At 45.8% G+C, this 19,217-nt stretch overlaps 1 protein-coding gene across 2 annotated transcripts in view; it reads left to right on the top strand.

Annotated features, from left to right (window-relative positions):
• Positions 1 to 19,217, top strand: part of GALNT18 (polypeptide N-acetylgalactosaminyltransferase 18) — a 1,553,208-nt gene that overhangs the window by 712,904 nt on the left and 821,087 nt on the right. For both annotated transcript variants that reach the window (XM_085648186.1, XM_085648187.1), the window contains exon 3: positions 10,952 to 11,118. In XM_085648186.1, coding sequence (XP_085504312.1) covers positions 10,952 to 11,118 — 167 coding nt within the window. The remainder of the gene's footprint in view (positions 1 to 10,951; positions 11,119 to 19,217) is intronic.

The raw sequence follows: 19,217 nt of genomic DNA, 5'->3' as shown, positions 1-19,217 counted from the left end.
AATTATCTAGCACATCAGGATCAAAACTACCGTTTTCTGGCCATTTAAGAATACCATCTTTCTTCGTGTATCGAGTCCATGTCTCGTTAAAGGCAATGGGGCCGATACCATGTTTTGAATAGAGCTCATATGTGGGAGTTCCGACCGAAGGAATCGGACAAGAGTCCTCAAGTCGGGAGTCCCTATTACAACCAAGACAACAAATTCTTCCAAACTTAGTCAGACCAGGCATTTCACAATGTCTCTGGACTGTTCACAAACTTCAAGGGAGTAAAACTCAGTTTACGCAGCACAAATGCACTTACCCTCGGCTTTAGTCTTTGCAAAAACTAAATCTAAGTAACCTAAGGACATCAAACAAAGAACCAAGATTTGTGGGCGCGACCCACGAAAAAAATTAACTTAACTAAGAACGTCTTCTTCCACCAACAGAGGCCCGTCTATCGTCTCGCTTTACCATACATCACTAAAGGAATGGGCCAAAGCAGGGCAGCAGTCAGGGCAGCGGTTGCCAGTAGCCGCCAGGAAGGAGTAACCACGCTGCAAAAGACCTTCAGACCACTTTTGATATACAGGGGTCGCTTAGTATGGCTCACGAACCCTCCGGAATTTTCTTGCGAGGTTCCTCACGACCTTCGAGCAGAACCGGTACCACTGAAGCCGCCCCGCGTTGGGTGCCAATTGAAGAACCAGAACCTTTTGGACCTGGCAGCACAGGGTACGCCCTCCGTCTTCTGGGTTCACCTGCTTCGTTACACAGAGACACGGGACACTCTGTCGGCGTTAGAAGATTGGATTTATTTAGCTGCAGCTAGTACAGTTATCCTAGAAGTACACAAAGTAGGTTCTCAGGAGACTGCCACTTCACTCTGTGGCGCATCTGATTAAATACTATACAATATAGAATTATTAACAAAACACACGCCCCAAGCAAAGAAGAAAAGAGCCAATAGGGTAAGTGGAAAACAAAGCGGAACCAGTAAGAAAGGTTCGAAAACAAAAAGGTCAGATGACTCGAAGAGTCCTCTCCTCCAACTGTGTTTGTCATCCCACCCCCGAACTAATACATTAACAGAATACAACTGACTTGCATGTGGTGAGATACGTTTGTGTGTATTGGAGGACAGGCATGACACAAGAGAATGCTAGCAGGAGACAGTGAAGGCCAGTCGATAAGATATGATCAGGAAAGAATAGTGTGAGCCTACAGATGGTTGGAACAGGGATTAGGAAAGCCAGACACGGATTAGTGTACTCGGCTAGTCCAAACACCAGCTTCGCAAACAAGGCCGAGGACGTATTCTGACACCAAGCTACGGGAAAGGCAGAATAGACTTCGTTCGCCGTGCTGCCTGAGTGATGGCAACACAAAATGGCGGCGGGTTACAAAATGGCGGGTCAATTCGATCGTGATCGAAAATCGAAGTTCCTCAAACATCTCTAGCTAGATAATGATGATAACTTATGGGCTGTGGCCAGGGTTAAGGTCCACTGTGATGGAGTATCCTTACCTCCAAGATGATGGCCTGCCCGCCAGGTTTAAATGTGGACCGACCACAGGTGTAACTATGGCAGAGACTACTCAGTCTCTGCTAAGGTTACACCCCTAAGATAGCCTGACCGAGTAAGAGCTGTCATAGGATGACCTCTATGTCGTCTATCCTAATTTAGATGGGCAGACATACAGGTCAGTTTTCACTGCCCACCACCACCAGGAAAACCCTGGTGGTAAGGGGCAGTGACAACTGTTAAATGCCTGCCTCACCATGTGGCAAGAGAGGGGTCATTTTTATTAATATTCATAAAGAAAATCCTGCTTTGGGGATTTTCTTTTTAATTTACTTTTCTTTTTCTTAAAGAAGCAACATACAACAATCATCTAATACTATCAATTCATTACATAAGTTGTAACTTCATCAGTTTATCAACACATCTTTTATCATGCAGTACAGTCTCAGCTGCCCAATCAATGCTGCCATTAACTCATACATTTGCTGGCATCCTGACACACATAATCTATAGGGAAATGTAGTTTCTGCATTCATATCTTTTGTATAGCGGCTTTTTGACACCACTCCCCCAAATTGTATTCATCTTGGCAATCCATTCAGCAATCGAAACCCCGGTATCTCACTCTGTGTCGCTTACATCGCTATAAGTTGCCCTTCAGATGGTACATCAAGAGCAATCTTGCTAATCACGGATGAAAAGTGGGGGCATCTGCATTAAACCAAGCCGTATCGATGCATATGCGGGTGACCGCCCTAGCCACAAAAATAAATTACAGCCACTTTTTGTCTTGCAAGCACTATTATCAATGCCAAATAACATTAACTGTGGTGTAGCGGTAACCTGCATATTAAGGGCTGAGCCCAAATACTGACTAATGCCTTTCTAGTAGTTCACCAGCTTTCCACAGCTGTAAAACATACGTGTTAAATCTGTCTCGTAGCTGCCACTCCGACGGCAGCTAATGTCTGGCCTTTTTCCCCTGCTCGCAATGTCTTGAAATGTTGGGTCTTCAAGCCTGTTGACAGCAACACTTGCCTTCCCATTTCCCATGAATCCCTGAAACTAGACCTTTTGATACCCATTTTCCTCCCCCATCTATCCTCTTGCTGGTCCAAGTCATCAGGAATCAAGTTACTCAAAGCTCTGTAAATCTGCCTGATCGTACCCCTCCCAGGATGGCCCAGGAGCTCCAGTAACATTACGCATTTGGTCGAAACGTCCTCCTTGTCTATTTTCAACAAAAAATCCCTTATATGAAGGTGCTTTAAAAATCTATGCTTTGCCAGTCCACATCTAGCTTGTAGCTCCTCAAATGAATCCATCTGGCCCTGTCCAAATAGATCCCCTAGCTTCTCCACCTCTACTTTCCCCCACACAAGGCCACCGTTATCATAAAATACCTCTGCAAATAATGGTGAATGCCAGAGGGGAGAATAGTAATTATACCGCTTGATATTCAAGTTCTCCAGTACCTGTGCACAGATTCTATATGCCATCTTTAATACCTTTAATTTTACTTTTGTAAAATTCTTCTCAGGCTCGACATTCCCTCGGAAGCATCATTTACCTTCAGCATCCTAGAGATATCTCATAAATAGAGGACAGTTCATTAGATCTTAAAGCCTTAGTTTGTCTACCCACAATTAAAATCCCCATATGCTGAAGGATTGATGTCCAATATTAATAATATCTAAAGATAGGCACTGCTCATCCTCCTCTAGCCCAGGGGAGTGTGAGATATTTAAATGCTCTCCTCGCCCTTCTATACTCCCAGATGGAGCTGCTACAAATCACTTCTAGTTACTTAAATCAACATTTCTCAACTTCCAGTGGAACTGCCCTAACAAAATACAGAATCGTCTGAAATAACAGCATTTTGATGACACAACACCGTCCTATCAAAGTAATGCGTATTATTAATCCGCCTGAGATCCCTCTGGCTTATTATAATTACCGGGGAGAGATTAAGATCAACAGTCTCCTCTACTCTAGGTGTAATCATTACACCTAGATATGTCACACTTTCTACTATCCATCTATCGGCCATTTGTATCTCATTATTAACTATTATTTGAGTCTTACACTTTCTTGTTCAGGTGATATCCTGTTATTCCCCAAAAAATTGCTGTTTCTTTTTCTAACTCCTTTACAGCCCTTGCAAGATTAGATGTTACTAATGCTACATCATCAGCATAAGCCAGTATCTTCATCTTAATTTGGTTTATCCCAACAAGATTGATTGAATCATTCTTCTCTAGCATATTGATCAGAGGATCAATAGATACCGTAAAAAGAAAGGGTAAGCATATGCAACCCTGTCTCCTCCCCCTTGTTATCCTGAGCCCACCTGTTACCCTTCCCATCATTTGGAGTCTTGCCATTGGATTAAGATGAAATACCTTTATCGCAGTTATTAAACCGGGTTCAATTCTATTTCTTTCTAAGCACCTCCCATAGAAAATCCCATGCCACCTGATCAAATGCCTTTTTCGGTGTCAATCAGGATTATAGCCATGCGATACCCGATAGTCCCAGCTGCATCCATTAGGCTGATTGCCCTCTTGACACGATCTGTTGTTACCCTCCCTGGGATGAAACCATGCTGCCAAGGAGATACCATGTGGGCAATAACCTTGCCCAACCACACTGCAAGGACCTTAGAGTATATCTTTGAAATACTATGTATTAGAGATATATGAGCCTGGGTCCAGTGGCGATTTTTCCTTCTTTTTAAACACCACTATATTAGTAGTTGTTCAAGAGTCAGGGGCCATACGTCTTCTCTTGGCCTTATTAAAAATATCGGTCCCTTGCCAGTATTGGATAGAAGGCCCTGAAATTCTAATGGTTTTTCCCAGGGCCAAGTGCCAACTTAATTTCTACTGCAGGGATTGGGGCATCAAAGGCCTCCCTCTCCAGCTGGTTGAGTCCTTGTCCCTTTACTAAATCTAACTCTAAATACTGCTCAACGTCTACCTTGATAGCTGGCTCCTTTGCTATATACAGATCTTCATAAAATTCCTTGACCACATCTAAAAACAGCTTTAGGGGTGCCAACCTCCCGCCCTTTCTTATCCTTTATTAAATGAATGTCACTGTGCACCTCTTTCTGTCACATGCACAACACCAAAAGCCTGCCTACGCTCTAATTATACTCATAACTTTCTGCCCTCCGAATATGATATTTCTCTGCTGTCTTTGCTAGGCAAGCGTTGTTAATGCTTGCTTTGACCACTGAAATCTTTCGAAGGACCTCCTGAACCTCCACCTTACTGCTACTATTGCAACCAACCGGGCTTCCAATACACTCAAGTCCTTATACAGTGCCCCCATCTCGTGAACCAGAGTCTCCTGAATATGTAAACCACAGCTGAGAGTATCTCCCCTGTATTCCTGCTTTCAGTGCATCCCATACTACCCTTAGTGATGCACTTCCTCTACTGGTCTCCACAAATTTGCCTGCCATTTATTCATGTGTTCTACATAATCCAAGTTAAATAGCAGCACCCTGTCAAAGGACCAAGCCTGAGTCTGCCATGTGGAGCTCAATAACCAGGGGGTTATGATCTGAAAATATCATTGGGTGTGTCTCGATGCAAATATCTCTCATTAACCCTTTGATTAACCCTGCTGAGATCATAAAATAATCCAGTTGCGCAAATTTCTTATACCCTGGATCAGGTACCCTCAGACTGCCCCAGACGTCCTAAAGTCCATGATCCCTGTTAAGCTGCTGCAATGCCCTGAAAACCCTAGGCTTCTTCCCCTTATACTGTGCTGAAGGGTGCAGTCCCTATGTATATTCAAGTCCCCACGAACAATGAGTGGGGTAGGCCATGAGGCCAACTCAACTATCAGATGCTCCAGTAGCACTGGCTCATCCTGATTAGAGCCATAAATGAATGAATGAATGAAATGGCATTTGTATAGCGCATGGCTCCCTGGGAGCATCCCAGCGCTGAGCAGTAATTAGACGAAAAAGAACCCTAAGGAAAGAGCAAGGTCTTTAGCTTTTTTCGGATTGCAAGATGGTTAGATTCCCTGCGAAGATACAGCGGTAGAGTGTTCCAGAGCGTGGCGGCATTATACGAAAAAAGCCGACCTCCATTCTGGCTTTCTTGATCCTGGGGACCACTACTAGATGGAGCTCGTCAGAGCGCAATTTTTTGTTTGCCCTATAGGGGTGAATCATGGCTGAATCAATCGGTGGCCCGTTCCCTTGAAGGGACTTATGGACAACGGAGAGGGCCTTAAAGCTAATTCTCTCCTGCACCGGAAGCCAATGGAGGGAGTGTAGCGCGGGCTTTGCTGAACAGCGATTGGGGACTCCCATCAGCAATCTAGCTGCACAATTTTGTATAGTCTGAAGTTTTGTGACCACTGAGTTTGGGGTGCCTAAATATAGAGCGTTGCCATAATCTATTCTTGAGAGTATTAGTGTTTGGACTAGCAGTTTTTTTGCTTGAAAGAGTAGGAGGGGAGGCACTTTGCGGGCCATTTTGAGCAGGCCATAGCATGTAGCAGCAGACTTCCTAGCTTGAGCTTTGAAGGTGAGGTTCTGGTCTAACCAGATTCCCAGGCTCTTTATCTCGGTTTTTGGGGCCTGCACCGGGCCCATGCACGCTGGCCACATAGTGCTTGATTTGAAGCTTAAAGGATTACCAAGAATCATGAGCTCGGTTTTCTCACCGTTAAGTTTTAAATGTGACATACCCATCCACTTGGAAACTTCCTCGAGACAGGAGTGGAGGTCATTGGACCTCTGAAAATAGTAAAACCTGAACCAGCCGCCTTACATTCCAGCAATGCCCATCTCCCCAATTTGCCAGCAAGTTTGTGTTTAACACCACATAACCCCTTTCGTGCTAGAATTGCCAGCCCCTTTATAGTGGTTGCCTGTGTACTATTAACTAACAGCACATAACCCAGAGTTTCAAGTAGATACTTTCTAGTCCTCTCAATATGTTATTCATGCATGCACACATTGTCTGGACCTAGGCTTCTCAACCCAGCTGCTACTGTAACCCTTTTAGACTGATTGTTCAGACCACAGACATTAACATTACATATACGTATTTTCCTTAGTCGTGCCATCATGTGCATGATGCCGTCATACTTCCCACATTCATCCCGGTCCTTACTGCTTCGCAATAGGCCTTTAATTGTGTATGCCCCATGAATTTGTGTTCTTCACCCTTAGTATGATTCACACCTTTCCAGTTACTTCCTTTTACCATCTCTTCTCCCACCTTGAGCCGCTCTATCACTCCTTCTCCATGTTCCCCACTTCCCTCAGCCCACCCTCCTCCCACTTGAAGCATTCTGACCTAATCTGGTCTGTATGATGGTTTGTGTGCCCCCAGTCTTCCGGGAGCCATCAATTTCAAACCTAGTGCGTCTATTAAAAACCAGAAAAAGAGAGGAGAAAAGAAAAGCTCTTACTTAGTGAAAATGAAATATACAATTGAAAACAGTCTCTAAAGAGACCCCTCCAGTGTTATAAATCCTTACTTATAGTCAAGCACATTTGTGCTACACTTTCCCCCACACCCAACTGGAGCACCGCACCATTCACATCAGATCAGATAATCTCCAAATATTCTTTAGCCTTAACCTCAGATGTGAACACTCAAACCCTGCCTTTGTGTTTAATCTTAAGCCTTGCCGGGTTCATCAAATAAGCCTACGCCCTTTATCTTGACATGGCTTCATTAGCTGACGTAGTCTCCATCGTCTTTCCACAGTCACGTGGCAGAAGTCTGGTCTAACAAAAAAGAGTGACCTTCCACACTTCATTTAGAGTCTGGATGCACCTTCTCATACACTGCTTGTCTTAAAAGAAAGTTTCCAGAAAAGACTGGTATTACCCTGGGTTTTGTGCCACCAGTTGCTGCTCCCTGGTCTGTTCGTTTTAATTGTAGAAGATATTTGTGAGCCCTCAGAAGTTCGTGGTCCCAATTGGACCCTTCTAGTTCTGTGAAGGATTTTCGAAACAAGTCAGTTATGAAAGAGATTTTCCTTATGAAAATAAAAGCAAAATAGTTTTGCCGGATGTCTCTGTCATGTAATGCACCAAACTTTAGAAAGCACTGGCAGGAACCACCCCGATGGCGATTCCTGCCAAAGTATGAGAAATGGCAGCCAGCTTGGTGGTCATTTCTAAATTTGGCAAATGGAGTAGTTACGGCCTGGCAGATGTTAATTCCTCCTCCAGGCCAAGGGATATTACTTTGCCCGCCCTAAGTGTTGAGTTATTGAAGTTGCTTAGAATGCCCTAAGAAATTGGGTTATTAATTGAGAGGTTGGACGCCCCACTCAAATAATGAAAACAATCCTTGTCAAGGTGAATCATGGTGAATCACAAAAGTCTCTAAATTAACCTGTGCTTAACCCTCTAGTAGCTTCACACAAAGCAGTCAGGCTTACCTTAGAGGCAAAGTGTAGAGTATTTATACAGCACACAAATGGAAATAAAGTCAAAACACAACATAAGCAAAATCTGAAACCAATTTAGAAACATAGTGTACATTTTAATAAATAAAATGACAACAAAACAAATAAAATCCAATCAGTAGAATTGGAGATATGCAATTTAAAGGTTTTAAGTCAAAGTAGTGTCAAAAAGCACAACGTGCCTACTGTGGTTATCTGTCGGGCCAGACCGGGACAACCTCACAAGTTCAGGTCGGCCGCGATGGAGTGTGGGCCAGTATCTAGTTGTACTTGGGCTGAGACACGAGGTCCTGTGTCTTGCTAAGTTGTGATGCATTGGTTCCGATGAGGCCCTCGATCAGGAGCTGCGAGGTGCTGCAATGCGAGGTCCTGCGTCAAGTTGCATTGTGATGCCTCACTTCTAATGAGGTGGCTGATCAGGAGCTGTGAGGTGCTGCGATGTGAGGTGCTGCACCAAGCTGCATCATGCCTCGTTGGTACTGATGAAGCCGCTGATCCTTTGCTGTGAGGTGATGAGATGCAACGTCCTGCATTGCTTTGTGTCACACTGCATCGGTTTTGAGGGGATCCTTAGTTGGACCAGAAGGAGTACACTCTGATGCCAATCAAGGGTCCACGACCTGGAGGGCACCTCTTGAGGATCAGGACTCACTCAAGCAGTGGCCAACAGCAGGCCACAGGAAGGTCCATTTGGGTCTTGTCAGCTGGGCAGATGCATAACAGGTCTCTGGAGCTTGTGTCCTTGTAGTCCAACTCGAGGCCAGCCGGCTTGCCCTTGCAGGTACTCATGTGATCCTGGAGGTCCAGTCTTCCTTCCTCTGAGCAGCACGGCAGTCCTTCTAGCAGCAGTGTAGCAGTCCATCTTCTGAGTCTTCCACAGGTCCAGAAGTGGTCTGATTAGTGGCTCGGATGATCCAATAGTTATACCTGATGCCAGTGTTTGTAGGAGTGATTCCCTATACTACCCCCACACCTACTTGTGGAAAGTGCTTTCCTTTCCCAGTCAAGGCTCCAAGAAGTCTTAGGTGGCAAAAGATTAGTATCAGGTTCCTTTGTGCGTGCAAGAGGCCAAGTCCTTATAAATGTAAGTGGGGCTGGGTACAGCTCCACCCCAACCATCCCGGCAGGATGCCCCATCCTGTCCATACCTAGTCCTCTTTGTGTCACTGTCGGAAAGGAATACACAATACCCAGCAGCAGAAGCATTCACAGTAATGTGACCCAAAATACTGGCAGACAGTCCAATGGTTAGGACAAGAGACTGACAACTTTCTAAAAGTGGCATTTTCAGAATTGCCACTTAAAATCTGACATTATCCTTAAAGAGGATTTTAAATTACAATTGATTTTCCTATCTGCTTCCAAACTTAAGTTATCACCAGTAGCGGTCGACACAGATCAGGGGTCGCATTGAGAGTGGGGGGATGTAAAGAAAAAAAGTACCTCCTCGCCGCTCTCCCTCTCTCTCCCACATCATCTCAGTCTGTCCAGGGCCGGAACAGGAAGCAGTCTGGCTCCCTCCCCTAAGCCAATCACAACGCTGCGGTGCAGCGTTGTGATTGGCCTGAGTGCTGTGGATCGGCACTCAGCCAGGGAATAGGGACCTGGGCATGTTCTCCATGAAGGCTGTAATGCAGCCTGCAAGGAGGACATGCGAAGTGCGTATGACTGTTTGGCTGGCCCGAGAGGGCCGGTCAAACTGTCATTGCGCACTTGGAGTGGGCAAACCAATCCTCCTCTGCTCTGAGAGCAGAGCTGCCCTCCTGCCCTGCAAAGCTGCACAGTAGGAACAAATACAATGATAATAACCTTGAGGTATTATCATTTTATTTGTTATTTCTTTCACTGCTTTGCAGTTGTGGGGCAACGCTCCTCCGCCTTAGTGGAGGAGCCAGCACTGGCTATCACTTATTAAGTGTAATTGAGATAATCCAATGTCATTATACGTGAGAGATGGGTCTTGCAATTGTGAAATATGACTTTGGGAGTTTTTCCCTACCAGGACATGTACAACTTAAGTGCACATGCCCTGCTTTTTAAATACATTCCCCTCCCCCATATGCATTTGGGGCATACCTTAGAGGGACCTATATGTATTATAAAGGAAGGTTTAGGCCTGGCAAAAGGTTTATTTTGCCAGGTGGAAAATGGCAGTTTAAGACACGTTTCTGAAGGTTACTTTAGCGGGTGGCACATTGAGTGCTGCAAGTCTACTAGTAGCATTACATTTACAGGCCTTGGCTACATGTAGTATCCTTTACAAGGAACTTACAAGTAAATCTTTTAGGGGGAGAGCACAAGCAGTTTTGCACAGGTAAGCAGTGATAAAGTCCTAAAGCCAACTAAAACGAAACCAGCATAACAGGTGGGGTGAAAGCAAAATGTTTCGGGGACTACAACCCAAGGGCGTCAGGTCTAACAGGCACCTTGACCTATTTGCCTATTGTGTCTTACAGTAGTACTAGGCTGTAAGTCACCATTACAGAATGGCTGTGTGTCAAACACCGCCCTCGCTCTGCTGAGGCGGACAGGACTCATTTTCTTGAGGTTTTTCCGGATGCAAATGATCACACCTTCTAATTTCACAGTGCTCGTAGAAACAAGGCAAAAACTGCCCAGATTAAAACTTCTCTACTCTGCCAAGGGGTCTTATTTCCACTGACTATCGCCGGGAAAAGCGACGTGGATGCTTGGGGAATGGATTGAACGCTCTGTTTTACCTCCCATCACATGGGACAGGAATTTGTACCTATTTCCATCTGCCTCACATTAGTGCCCAGCTAATAAAATGTAACCAGTCACCAAAAGATGGGTTGGAAAACTCACTTGAATCAGGGGTAAATGACCACCTACAAAGTTCGCTGCTGAGGTAAAGGTGATAAATCGAAATTATTCTAAGACTGTATCATGGCGGGAACACTTCTTTAAATGTCCTTCATTCTGCAGATAACAAATCACATTTGCCCCTTTTTTCTTTTTTTTCTAGATGCAAAAACCTCACATATCCAGAAAATCTTCCTCAGGTCAGTGTCGTCTTCATATTCGTCAACGAAGCTCTCTCAGTGATTCTGCGATCCATTCATTCTGCCATTGACCGGACGCCTCCTCATCTGCTGAAGGAGATTGTATTAGTGGATGACAACAGCAGTAATGGTGAGTCATTCTTGAAAGAGCCCTGTGCCCTTCACTTCCATGACACTGTACAGCAAGTGTTAAACACATTTTTAAAGCTTTGTCTTGTATGATCGATGTCGCTGCTGTACTCTTGATGCAATATGCGGATTAATAGATACAGTTTTAACCATGGTATGAATGTGTTCCTGTGCCTTTCTTATGATGGATCTTTACCCTAAAAGAGATTTATGCACGAATCTTTTGCCAGTGTTGTTATCTTTCACAGTGGACTTGGTCATGATCACCATCTGCGAGAAATGATCAATATAGAGTTCAAATTTCAACTGTATGTAAAGCCGTTTATCTGTACGGGTGGTTAGGCATTAAAAAAGCAAAACAACTACTGGCTAGTAGCCGGGGTAAGGATTGGAGAGGTGGCGTTGGATTATTTTCCTGTTGAGCGGGGCACCCTCCAGGGCTGCCCACTCTCGCCTCTGACCTTCATCTTCGCTTTGGTAATAGAACCCCTAGTGGTCTGGGTAAGGGCCGACAAGATCCCGGAGGGCTTCCGGTGGTCTGAGGGGTCTGTGATATTATCTTGTTATATGATGACGCCGTCCTTCTGTTTCTGGCTAATCCTGATGTGTTGGTGCCTCTGGAACTTGAAATTCTGACTACATTTGTATCATACTCTCGCCTTGTGCTGAATGCTTGTAAGTCATCGGTTTACTCTATCCCTCGGTGCCCGGCAGCCAGGCCATGGGCGTCAGAGTTACAGTTCCTTTCCCTCTACTATGATCAGAATTTGGCTTCGCAGTTGGCGTGCCCTGGAAGAGACGTTAAGTTTTGGTCTGCTCTGCCATTATCCCTTTTGGGACACTCAGCCATCTTCAAGATGGTCTCCCTTCCACGCCTCCTTTACCATTTTCTGAACCACAACTTTCCGCTGTCATCTTGCTTTTTTAAGAGTGTCAATACGTTGATTTGGTCGCTGCTCTAGAGTGGTGTAATGCCCCTAATAACTCTTTGGAAATGTTGCAGGCTGGCCCTGGAGGGGGGTATAGCTGCGCCGCATATGCTCCTATACTACTGGGTGAAACACCTGTTGGTAGTGAAGAATGTTGGTTCACAGGCTTTAGTGATCCGGCATAAGTGACGGAGGGATGGAAACTGGGAGAGCGAGACCTCGCTTATGATCTATATGGGGGGCTATCCCAGCTCATCTTCCACCCGCTACTCCGGTGGTGTTTGAAATCTGTAACGCGGCCCTTAGGTGGGTGGGATGAGCAGACTGTGTTGCGTTAGAGACTCCATTATGGTGAGGTACCAGACTACAGCAGGTGACAGCCTTGCTGGGCTTTTCAACTTGGGATACTATTGCGATCTCCATGGTGGGGTACGTGTGATGAATACAGGCCCCAGCTAGGCCCGCAAGACACAAGGGTACGCTCTCCTGTAATGGAATCTATAAGGAAGTTGGCACGGAAACTGCAAAGTACAAAGACAGCATTTATTAACCCTTAAGGGTGGTCCTACAATCCACACAACACTCTTCAGTATTGCATAGAGTAGCACAAAGAACTTACGTACATGGTCCCCTTTTATACACAATAGAGGGGCTCATAAGTGGGTGGATACAACATGAGGCCGAAGAACATTACCATTTATGGTCATTTTTGATACTGAATCAATATGTGGGCGGAGCTAACACACTCCTTGAGCCCGCGAAAACATGGTCAAGCAAGGCTAACTGATAACAGATGTGGTCAAGTCTGGGCATGTGCCAGATGGACAAAGGAGCTATTTATAGACTGTTACTAGGCAGATTACAAGAGCAACTAACACAGAGGTTGGACTCTTCTCGTGGGGAACACGTGGAAGCATAACAATACAAAATGGAGTCCGAACTTCGGTCAACATAACGGAGAAAACATGATCTAGAGAAGGGAATTAATGTCTTTAGTAAATGCTTAATCACATCGTTGTTTCAATTTACAACAGACGACCCTTTCAGCATTTACTGAAGACATCCGGTTTGTTAGGGTAATCATCATATATGTCAATTGTCATCATTTCTTCAACTTCTTTAGCTAAACGTTTCTGATGAGCAACATCGGCAATAGCTTTCTTATCAGGGATACAGAATGATACACATAATGAGCAGAGCAAGGGACCACATTGAACACAGATACAGCACGAAAACAGAACCGCTACAATAATGCAGAGACCAGTTAGAACCTTCCATCCCCAGGCAGTAATTAACGCCCAAAACCATCCAGAAAAGGACCAAGTGCCGTTTTCTGTATGGATCTCAGCTGCAATTTTATGCAGTTTATTGATGGCATTATAAACTGATGGCGTATGATCAGGGATAAACACACAACAGCTACTTCCAATAATTTTACATGCTCCTCCTCTGTCAGCTAGCATAACGTCTAATACCATACGATTCTGCAATGCAACAATTCTAGTAATTTGCAATTCCTCCGTAAGATTCCCAAGAGCAGCAGCAGTCTGATTTGTCACAGCTTCTACCACTCTTGTTAATCTTCGGATCTTCCTACTGTTCAGGGCAGCTCCAACAAAGAAAAACAGTCCTAAGTTAAAATCAATATACTGCTGCAGACTGGTATCAGTCTGATCTACATCGTCAATTGATAAAGTACGTTTATACCTATTTACAGTCACATTATTCAATAATTTCAGATCCTTATGATAAGATGCGGGAGCTAGGAATACAGGAGGTAATAGGAATGATACATAGCATACCCCAGACCACCCAGCCGGCAGACGGTAATAACCTTTATTTCCACACACAAAGTACGTATTATGGGAGGCTAAAAAGGTACTATTGTTCAACCCATCAATGTTCAGAACAGTAATACAATCACTAACACCAACAGGGATAAAACCCACACTCTGGACACACAGGTCCGCTTGAGCTTGTGCTACTTGAATCACAAATTTGTCCTTTCCCACAGTGTCTCTTGTGTTCGTGAAGATGTAGGGAATGGATTCATTGTCTGGTCGGTACTCTTCCCACTCCCAAATTGTCCCATTCGCTTGTGGATACCCATTTTTGTCTTGATGGCATTCTTTATTGAGTCTGAAGAGCAATCGTCCCACTGTCGGTTTCCGAGTGGCAAAAAGCAAAGTATACCATGCTCTACAAGAGCCATTATGAGAGAAAGGAAGTGGTATAAATGGCGTTCCTCCTTTCTTCTGATGAGCTGGCATCATCCCACATATCCAACAGTTCGTAGCATTCGTAGCAACGTGGGTATGATGCAGCATCTGGATGAAAGTGTTGTTCAAGTAAGACTGTCGATGCTTCAACTCTTGATACGGTAATGTATAAAAGTAGTGCTCCTCAGGCACCGAAGTTGTCAACACAAGAATTTTCCGGGCGGGAGTTACATCCTCCACGAACCATGTGGTTATCCCAACAATGGCTACTGTCAACATGAACCCTAATGCACAAAGGATTTTCTTTTTCTCCATGTCAAAGTAAAAAAAATAAAACCCCATATCTTCCTGAAACTAAAAGTCTGTCAGAACTCTTCCCCTTGGGCAGCGGTTGATTTCTTCACCAGCGGGCCAAGACGGGTGTCGCTACACTAATGCAGGGCTGATCCCCCCCCCTTGCCTCATCGGCTCTCCGTTTCACTAACCCAAGGGCCGTTCTGACAGTATGTCCCGGTACTGGAAAACTCACTTCCTTGGTCGAAGATGATATCGCCTTCCTCCAGGAGTCGCGTGGTCCGGAAAGAGCTCCTCAGTGGCGTTTGGCTCCGCAGCACGGCCTGTCTCTGCAGCCAAGATTTCTCGTTGATCGGTCAGCACGGCAGGTTCCACCAATCCGGGCGGCACCTTCCTACAGTGCAGGGAATGGATCCAATTCTTTCTGTTGGAGACTCGCACAGCCGTCCTCGTTGCGAGGAGGACCTGCTCAGGACCCACCCATCTCGGTTCCAAGCTGTTTGTTCTGTCAAATATTTTCACCATCACGTGGTCACCAGGTCGGAGACCATGTCCTTCACCGGTAGACCAATCAGGGAGCGCCTCTCGGACCTGTTGATGAATAGAAACCAAGTTATCCGTTAACTGTGCCAGATAATCATTCATCATTACACAAGGTACATCATACACAGCCTTAGGTTTTGGTGGACCCCAAATATTCATTGGGCGTCCGAAGACAATCTCGTACGGTGTAAGGCCAGTTCGAGAGTGCGGTACCGATCTAATTGACAATAACGCCAGTGGCAGAGCGTCTGGCCAAGTCAAGGACGTCGAAGCTTGGATTTTAGCGATCTTGAGCTTCAGTGTACCATTATACTTCTCGACTAGTCCTGCAGACTGAGGGTGGAATACCGCGTGAAACTTCTGGGTGATGCCCAGGCCCTTCAAGACGTACTTTATAACATCCGCTACAAAGTGAGGCCCATTATCACTCCACAGAAGTCTACAGACGCCATATCGAGGGAAGAACTCTTTCAGCAGCAACTTCGCAGTAGTCATTGCAGTATTGTCTTTCGTAGGGTACGCTTCAACCCATTTGCTGAAAGCGCAAACCACTACTAGAACATACTTCAGATTGTTACAGCGCTCAAGCTGGATGTAATCCATCTGCAAAACCTCGAAGGGTGCAGTAGGTGTCACAAATCCTCCTGCCGGAGTTCGAGTACCCTTTCCTGGGTTATACCTCAGGCAGATCATACAGGTCTGCACCACCCTCTTCGCTGTGCTAGCAATCTCTGGATGCTCCCAGACTTGGGTAAGCAATTTCACAATTGCGGAAGCTCCAACATGTGCTAGCCCATGTGCCATCTGAACCATAGGTTGTACAAAGGCCGTGGGTAATTTCCATCTATCCATCTGCTTATTTCTCCAGCAGCCCTCGTCATCCAGTTCTCCCTCATTAGCCCATTGTTCCCGCTCTTTGTCAGAAGCGGTCCTTTGCATTTCTCGCACTTCCTCCTTCGCATCATGCCATCTTTCCACCTGTGACTTTACTACATACATGGCAGTAGTACCGGGCTGCATCGCAGTCTCCCGTGCTACTCGATCCGCTAACGCATTCCCTTCTCCAACTTTATCAACTACTTTCCTATGGGCGGTACACTTAACGATGGCAATTTTCTTTGGGTATGTCAGTGCAGTTAAAAGATTATGAACTAACTCTCCATGCATTATCTGTACTCCATGTGACGTTAAAAACCCTCTCTCCATCCAGAGTAGGCCGAAGTCATGCGCTACTCCGAAGGCATAGCGGCTATCTGAATAAACATTCACACATAATCCTGTACTAAGCTCACATGCTCGTGTTAATGCTATCAGTTCCGCTGCTTGAGCTGATTTCTGTGGTATGCGTGCTGTCTCCACTATCGTTTGCAATGTGGTAATTGCATACGCTGCTGAAGTCGTACCATCTGGTAGCTTCAGGCAGGATCCGTCCACCCACAGTTCTCCATCTACATCTGGAAAGGGCGTATCCTGGAGATCAATACGACCCTTTGTTTGTTCCTCAGTCACGAGAATACAATCATGCGCTTTCCGCGCCTCAGGCTGGGTTTCGGGGTATGGCAACAATGTTGCCGGGTTTAACGTTACGCACCTTTTTAACGTAATATGAGGAGCCAAAAGCGTCAACTCATATCCCGTTAAACGGGCGCTGGTCAAATGCTGCGTCTTTGTTTGATTGAGCAGGGCATCGACAGCATGGGGGACTAATACCAACAACTTATGAGATAACACAATTCCCTCACTTTGGCGTATTGACACAGCTGTCGCCGCAACCGAGCGAAAACACCCTGGTAATGCTCGGGCGACAGGATCAAGTACAGCCGAAAAATATGCACAAGGGCGCTGCTTATCGCCGTGCATCTGCACTAAAACTGACAATGCACATCCATCTTTCTCATGCACATACCGCGAAAAGGGTTTTGCATAATCAGGGGTCCCTAACACTGGTGCTGAACAAAGGGCCTGTCGTAGTTGCTGAAAAGCAGTATCACACTCATCTGACCAAGGGATTGGGATAGGCGTGTCCTTTGTCAAGAGGGCTAACAATGGCTTAGCTATGTGCGAAAACCCCAATATCCACTGTCTACAAAAAGAAACAAGGCCCAGAAATGCACGCACATCCTTCTGTGTGGACGGTCTCGGTGTGTCCAAAATTACTTGGATACGATCCGGTGTGAGTGCACGTCCCTCCTTAGACAAAAGGTGACCCAAATAAGTCACCTTTGGTCTACAGAATTGCAATTTCTTCCTAGATACCTTATGATTGTGGGATGCTAAAAAGGAAAGTAAGGATAACGTACTTTTTTCACACAACTCCAGGGTGTCAGCCACCAGCAAGATGTCATCGACATATTGAATGAGGGCGACCCCCTCGAGCAAAAGAAAAGAATCCAATTGTCTTTTCAAAGCCTGACTGTAAATACTAGGGCTTTCTGTGTAGCCCTGGGGGATCCTACAAAAACGATAAGATCTATTATTTAATGTAAACCCAAAGAGATATCGGCTATCAGGGTGAATGGGAATGGAAAAGAAGGCATTCTTCAAATCGATCACGGAGAACATAGTCGCCGTAGGTGGTACCAAAGTAAGCAACGTCGTGATATCGGAAACCACTGGGTACTGAGGTATCACGATCTTGTTTACTTCTCTCAAATCAATTATAAACCGATAAACTCTGGCATCCGTATCCTTTTTCAGTATGGGAAGAATCGGACTGTTACAAATGTTGTAGGGGACTTCCTCCACTACCCCTACTGCCATTAAATCCTGCACTATCTGTATGAGAGCCTCCTCACCCTCCTGGGAAATACGGTACTGTGGGAGGCGTGGTAACACCGCCCCCTCCTGGACGCTAATGTGGACCGGTGGAATCACCATTTGTCCCACATCAGTATCCGAAGTTGCCCACAAAGCACGAGGGAGGGTAGCTAACAGCGCATCCTCTGACATCGCACACATCCGTTCAGATCGGGGGTAATTGTCATTCAATATTACCCGCACACCAGCAGGGGAGCAGCGGATCGTAGCCCTAAAATGCTTTAACATATCAAGACCCATAATGTTGTCCGGTGTGTACGGGGCAAGCAGAAACGGACAGGGTGCAGAAAAAGAATCAACCTTAAACATGAGGGGCTGCGAAAGAGGGCTTCGGGAGAGTGTACCGTCAAACCCTACCGATGTGACCATTAAGCCGGATGGGGGAGCCCCCGGAACCAATTGCTTAGACAGTGCACTACGTGTCGCTCCTGTATCCACTAGGAACTGATCAGTAGAGCCCAAAACCTCAGCCGATACATAAGGACCCTTCTGATCGACCGGCACCTCAACTGATTCTAACCCCCATCCAACGCATCCCTATGCATGCTGAGAGTCATGGTACCCCGACCGGTCAATCCCCGACACTTGATACTGATGCTGGCGATCGAAAACATTTGATCTGTCTCGGTGCTGCCCAGCAGAGTCAAAACGAGCCTGTTCGTTAGAATTCCCTCGAAAGTTCGAGAAACCCCCTCTACCTCGCGGGCCACCGTGGGTATGCCCCTGACGCGATGCATGCAACACCGGGCAGTCCCTAGCCCAATGACCCGATTGCTTTCAATACGCACATTGGTTCCCATTCAAATCAGATCGGCCCGAGGGAGGACCATAAGATCCTCCCCTACCTCTATTACTACCCCGTCGGGGCGGGCCATAGACTTGTGCCAACATCACCTTTGTTTTCAAATCTTTCGATTTCTTTTCCTCCTGGCCCTTTGCTTCTTGCTCCTGACGCTCATAATACTGGGCGATAGTCAGGAGGGCTGTCGGTGTAGCGGAAGACCAAGAACTTTCACTCGCTTTTAAACGGGCCGCAACTGCCGGCAGCAGATTAGCCACATAATTATCCGCAAAAAGGTGGCGGCCCGTATCGTCAGTAAGCGACTGGCCACTAAAATCATGAAACGTCTCCTCAAAGCGCGTAAAGAAGTCCGCAACTGACTCGTCAACTTTCTGTTTACATGCAGCTAACATATTCCAGTCAATCTTTTTAGGGGGGATAATTGTCTTCAACTTAGCCACAATAGCAGCAGGGAGATCTAAAATACTCTGGGGCGGTTTCTGCGCGGGCTTCCGCT

The sequence above is a fragment of the Triturus cristatus genome, chromosome 3_2, assembly GCF_964204655.1.
Source record: "Triturus cristatus chromosome 3_2, aTriCri1.1, whole genome shotgun sequence".
NCBI classification, from domain to species: domain Eukaryota; kingdom Metazoa; phylum Chordata; class Amphibia; order Caudata; family Salamandridae; genus Triturus; species Triturus cristatus.
The sequence above is the reverse complement of the archived record's forward strand: the minus strand, read 5'-3'. Positions and strand labels throughout refer to the sequence as shown.